The 6,085-nt window shown below is 43.3% G+C and overlaps 1 protein-coding gene across 3 annotated transcripts; it reads left to right on the top strand.

Annotated features, from left to right (window-relative positions):
• The first annotated feature begins 309 nt into the window (after positions 1-309).
• Positions 310-5,479, top strand: ZNF281 (zinc finger protein 281). Of its 3 annotated transcripts, none has more exons than XM_017499387.2 (2): positions 310-431; positions 654-5,479. In XM_017499387.2, exon 2 carries the CDS (start codon positions 672-674, stop codon positions 3,351-3,353), a length of 2,682 nt encoding a protein of 893 aa, XP_017354876.1. In that variant the 5' UTR covers positions 310-431; positions 654-671; the 3' UTR covers positions 3,354-5,479. The 3 variants fall into 3 exon arrangements, with proteins under 3 accessions (XP_017354876.1, XP_017354877.1, XP_037584083.1); XM_017499388.2 differs by having other exon boundaries at positions 322-431; positions 658-5,479; XM_037728155.1 differs by having other exon boundaries at positions 332-444.
• Positions 5,480-6,085: the final 606 nt, after the last annotated feature.

Genomic DNA, 6,085 nt, shown 5'->3' with positions numbered 1-6,085 from the left:
CCCCCACCTTCTCCTTCCAGCCCCTTTCTCTGCATCTCCCACGCCACGCTGTAGTACGGTCCGCGGTAACTTCCCGCCCCTTGGTTCCACCCCAGAAGCCCTCAACCACTTTCATCTCCTTCAGTGCAGCCCACCAATCACGCCTGTGCTCCTCGGAAGCCCCTTTTTAGTAGGCTCCAAATCCCCGCCCCTCCTGCCCGAGCCCCCCCGCCTCCGCCCAACCGCCCCAGTGATTGACAGGCAGGCCGGGCGGAAGCTGAGGCGCAGGCGCCCAGGCTCCTCAGACCTCCCCTCTGGCCCGGTCGAGGAGTTCCCAGCAGACACTGCGCCGCGGCTGCGCAGTACACGGGAGGCTTTTAATTCCATTGTGGAGAGGACGGCGTTATTTTTATTAACTGGAGGCGACGGCGGCTGCGGCGGCGGCGGGACCCGTAAGTGTTGCCGGTGGGTCCAGGAGGGAGAGGGCGAGGCCCGGGGGAGAGTCGCAGGAGCATGCGTGCCGGTGCCGGAGGCGACTGGACAGGGAATTAGTGCTGGGCGCGTTGCGGTCTGGGCGGCGGCGCGGCGGGGTCCTGAGCGCTGCGGTGGTCCCGGCCCGGGGCCCGGTTCCACCTCCTTTCCTCCCTCTTCCCTCTTCCTCCTCCTTTCCTCAGCCAGGCCTCCTCCGGGGTATGAAAATCGGCAGTGGGTTCCTGAGTGGCGGCGGTGGTACCGGCAGTAGCGGTGGTAGCGGCTCCGGCGGCGGCGGTAGTGGCGGCGGCGGCGGCGGCAGCAGCGGCAGGAGGGCAGAGATGGAACCCTCCTTTCCCCAGGGTATGGTTATGTTCAACCACCGGCTCCCCCCGGTCACCAGCTTCACCCGGCCGGCGGGGTCGGCCGCCCCTCCCCCGCAATGCGTGTTATCCTCCTCTACCTCCGCAGCCCCGGCCGCCGAGCCCCCCCCTCCGCCAGCCCCGGACATGACTTTCAAGAAGGAGCCGGCGGCGTCAGCCGCGGCCTTCCCCTCGCAGAGGACCTCCTGGGGATTCTTGCAGTCTTTGGTTAGCATCAAACAGGAGAAACCCGCGGATCCTGAGGAACAGCAGTCCCACCACCACCATCACCACCACCACTATGGGGGGCTGTTCGCTGGGGCTGAAGAGAGATCTCCTGGCCTAGGAGGCGGTGAAGGGGGGAGTCACGGCGTCATCCAGGACCTCAGTATTCTCCACCAGCATGTCCAGCAGCAGCCAGCCCAGCACCACCGTGACGTATTGCTCAGCAGCAGTAGCAGGACTGATGACCACCATGGCAATGAGCAGCCAAAGCAGGACACTAATGTCAAAAAGGCAAAAAGGCCAAAGCCAGAATCTCAGGGAATCAAAGCCAAGAGGAAGCCAAGTGCATCTTCCAAACCTTCTTTGGTTGGAGATGGAGAAGGTGCCATCCTCTCCCCAAGTCAGAAACCTCATATCTGTGATCACTGTAGTGCTGCTTTTCGAAGCTCCTATCACCTGCGGAGACATGTCCTCATTCATACAGGAGAAAGACCTTTCCAGTGCAGCCAGTGTAGTATGGGTTTCATTCAGAAATACCTACTGCAGAGACATGAGAAAATTCACAGTAGAGAGAAGCCATTTGGATGTGATCAGTGCAGCATGAAGTTTATTCAGAAGTACCATATGGAGAGACACAAGAGGACACATAGTGGAGAAAAGCCATATAAGTGTGACACTTGCCAACAGTATTTTTCAAGGACTGATAGATTGTTGAAGCACAGGCGCACATGTGGTGAAGTCATAGTTAAAGGAGCCACTAGTGCAGAACCTGGGTCATCAAACCATAACAATATGGGTAATCTGGCTGTGTTGTCTCAGGGAAATACAAGTTCTTCAAGGAGAAAAACAAAGTCAAAAAGCATAGCTATTGAAAAGGAACAGAAGACCGGTAAAACAAATGAATCACAAATTTCAAATAATATAAACATGCAGAGTTACTCTGTAGAAATGCCTACTGTGTCTTCCAGTGGAGGCATAATTGGCACTGGAATAGATGAACTGCAGAAAAGGGTGCCAAAATTGATCTTTAAGAAAGGAAGCAGAAAGAATACAGATAAAAACTACCTTAATTTTGTGTCACCATTACCAGACATAGTTGGACAGAAATCCTTGTCTGGAAAACCAAGTGGCTCACTTGGCATAGTATCGAATAGCAGTGTGGAGACCATTGGTCTTCTCCAAAGTACAAGTGGCAAACAAGGTCAAATAAGTAGTAATTATGATGATGCCATGCAGTTTTCAAAGAAAAGAAGATATTTACCAACTGCCAGCAGCAACAGTGCCTTTTCTATAAACGTAGGACACATGGTCTCCCAACAGTCTGTCATTCAGTCTGCAGGTGTCAGTGTTTTGGACAGTGAGGCACCGTTGTCACTTATTGACTCCTCAGCTCTAAATGCTGAAATTAAGTCTTGTCATGACAAGTCTGGAATTCCTGATGAGGTTTTACAAAGTATTTTGGATCAATACTCCAACAAATCAGAGAGCCAGAAAGAGGATCCTTTCAATATTACAGAACCACGAGTGGATTTACACACCTCAGGAGAACACTCAGAATTGGTTCAAGAAGAAAATTTGAGCCCAGGCACCCAAACACCTTCAAATGATAAAGCAAGCATGTTGCAAGAATACTCCAAATACCTCCAACAGGCTTTTGAAAAATCCACTAATGCAAGTTTTACTCTTGGACACGGTTTCCAATTTGTCAGTTTGTCTTCACCTCTCCACAACCACACTTTGTTTCCAGAAAAGCAAATATACACTACATCTCCTTTGGAGTGTGGTTTCGGCCCATCTGTTACCTCAGTGTTGCCATCTTCATTGCCAAAGCCTCCTTTTGGGATGTTGTTTGGCTCTCAGCCAGGTCTTTATTTGTCTGCTTTGGATGCTACACATCAGCAGTTGACACCTTCCCAGGAGCTGGATGATCTGATAGATTCTCAGAAGAACTTAGAGACTTCATCAGCCTTCCAGTCCTCATCTCAGAAATTGACTAGCCAGAAGGAACAGAAAAACTTAGAGTCCTCAACAGGCTTTCAGATTCCATCTCAGGAGTTAGCTAGCCAGATAGATCCTCAGAAAGACTTAGAGCCTAGAACAACGTACCAGATTGAGAACTTTGCACAAGCGTTTGGTTCTCAGTTTAAGTCGGGCAGCAGGGTGCCAATGACCTTTATCACTAACTCTAATGGAGAAGTGGACCATAGAGTAAGGACTTCAGTGTCAGATTTCTCAGGGTATACAAATATGATGTCTGATGTAAGTGAGCCATGTAGTACAAGAGTAAAGACACCCACCAGTCAGAGTTACAGGTAAGGTTCCAAAAGTGACCAGGCTGGGGGTCTTCTAATGTAATTTTGTTTTATTTTGAGAACACTGCCATTGGAATGTTTCTACACGATCCTATTAAGAATAATGTAATGCCCTTTCAATGCAACTTTTCATATTTAGTTTATTTTGTTAGCGTGATTTTAGCTCTGTTTGTATTATGATTTTTAATCAAAATCAATAGATTAAAAATAGTTTGACATTCAAAGTGACAATGTTTAGCAATCAAATTTACATGTATAGATCGTCAGGGAATAGCCCAAATGTTTTAAATGCAAAAAAAAAAAAAAAAAAAACAAAAAAAAAAAAAAAAAAAAAAAAAAAAAAAAAAAAAATAAAAACAAAAAAACAAAAAAACAACCCTACAAAAAAAACAAACAAAAAAAAACTTTGTTGCTAGGATTAAGGTTATTCTAATTGCTTTACTCTCAGGAAAGTGTAATAACGCATGGGAATTCTGTACGTTATCACTGTAATGGAATATCCAATTTACAGATAGTATGATATACATTTCATCATTTAAGTAAGGGATCGAAAACATTTCAAATTGCTCTCTCTGGGCTGATAGACATTTCTTCATTTAAGTAAGGGATTGAAAACATTTCAAATTGCTATCTCCATCTGGGCTGATCCAAAATTCTGAGATTGTTGGCTACCTATATTTTGTTGCAGCTTTTAAATGTACTCTGAACTTCCAAACCACATTCATTCCAGCCTGGTAGAACAAATATTCTTGGATCTTTGATCAAAGCCTGGAATGATAGCTTTAACAAAAGAAGGAAAAAAAAAAAAGCACCCTCTCTTTATCCCAACTGTAACAAGGCTGTAATTCCATTAAGCGATTCTACTGACATCTAGTACAGTGTTGAAGCCCAAGTGGTTAGCTGGTTCCAGTATTAGAACCCATATAATTAACTGAAATATGGGGTATGCATTATTTATTATACATGGCCTAAAATGATCCTTTTTTTCTGTGCTATTACATATTACCTACACTTATGTTTTTGCTTTTTTAAAAATTTTTGTTTTTAGCCTCTTAAGAGTTCCCAGGCCTTCCTTATTCCCTCTATTTTGACAGTTTTAATTTTAGAACCATTTACATTCCAGTAGGTAATTCACTATGCGCTTTATTAGGACATCCAAATACAAAACAGTAGGGCAAACACCCCTCAAACCCCCCCTTTTTTTAAAGAAGACCCATACAGATTTCCATATATAATAAAACCTCATGTTCTTGGATAGATATTAATAAGGTTATAATTCCAACTGGTGATATAACTCCTGTGAGGGATAAGAATGTGTCTGCATATAATAATAACATCAGAACCTCTTTGTGAAATTGCGGCCTTTAATGTACATTTTAGCAGAAGGGTGCGTTAGTATTGTACAGGGGTCTTGTAAAGTCATCAAAACTTGCTATGAACGCTAATTGCCATTTGAAGCTACTGATAGGCAGTGGCTCTACTCTAAACTGCTTTTTAGCAATTGTATTTTTTTCCTGATTATATTTTTTAATGTACTTTGATGTTTATGCTGATGAGTTTTTTATGTACTTTTGGTGATGTTTCAGTCTTATGTACTCTTCTGACGTCAGAAAAGTACCACTGGTTGTTTGCAGTCTTATTGTGTAATCAGCCTACCGCAGGCTTCCATGTATAATAAAGTAATTAATATTGTGCAAGTGTAAAACACTTCTGTTATAAAAGCAGTGTTTGGAAAATAAGAAATATTAAAAATTGTTACAAAGTATTAGTTAATTTCCTTTTCCCACTTTCCTACCTTTAGCTTTAGCAGCTAAAGGGTCATCAACTTGTCATTACAAGATTCTTAGAAAATGTACTTAATCTTCTTAAATACACTCAGTACTAAAAAGTGTTTATTTCTTTTTTTCAGTAAGTGCGGTAAGTTCTATTGAGTACAGAGTACAAGCTGTAATCAAAGGATGGAGAGGACCTTTACCACTGTATCTCTTTAGCTGTATGATTTTTCTCCAGTTTGTTTTATACAGGTTTTGAATTTCTTTAACTTTTATTGTGTGTACTGAATACTGCATATGTATTATTCTGATTGTTTGCTCTAGTTTACTACCAATAAAAGTCCTGTTAATCACAAAATTGAAGAAAGGAGGTATCACTTAATATCCAGTCACATTTTTCAGATTTTTCTATTAACATTTTATAAAATATTCACATCCATGGCATAATCTGCAATTTAGAGGCTTGTATTTTAATTGTATTTTTTTAACTTACGTATTTTATGTTTCTAGGTTTATTTTAGTTGCAATTGGATTCAAGGCTGGGTGCGGTAGCTCACGCCTGTAATACTTGCACTTTGGGAGGCTGAGGCAGGCGGATTGCCTGAGCTCAGGATCTTGAGACCAGCCTGGGCAACACGGTGAAAGCTCATCTCTACTAAAATACAGAAAATCAACTGGGCGTGGTCATGTGTGCCTGTAGTCCCAGCTCATCTGGAGGCTGAGGCAGGGGAATTGCTTGAACCCAGGAGGCGGAGGTTGTAGTGAGCTGAGATTGCACCACTGTACTCCAGCCTGGGCGACAGAGCAAGACTCCATCTCAAAAAAAAAGGATTCAGATTTACATAATATTAAATTTCTATTCTTCTATATTACTATGGACCTAAAACATATTCAGTGTTCAATGTTCATAAAACAGTTATATTTCAGTGTTTGAAATACATTTATATTCAATGTTATGAAATTC

This window comes from Cebus imitator, unplaced genomic scaffold, assembly GCF_001604975.1.
Source record: "Cebus imitator isolate Cc_AM_T3 unplaced genomic scaffold, Cebus_imitator-1.0 Scaffold257, whole genome shotgun sequence".
Lineage (NCBI taxonomy): Eukaryota > Metazoa > Chordata > Mammalia > Primates > Cebidae > Cebus > Cebus imitator.
The sequence above is the reverse complement of the archived record's forward strand: the minus strand, read 5'-3'. Positions and strand labels throughout refer to the sequence as shown.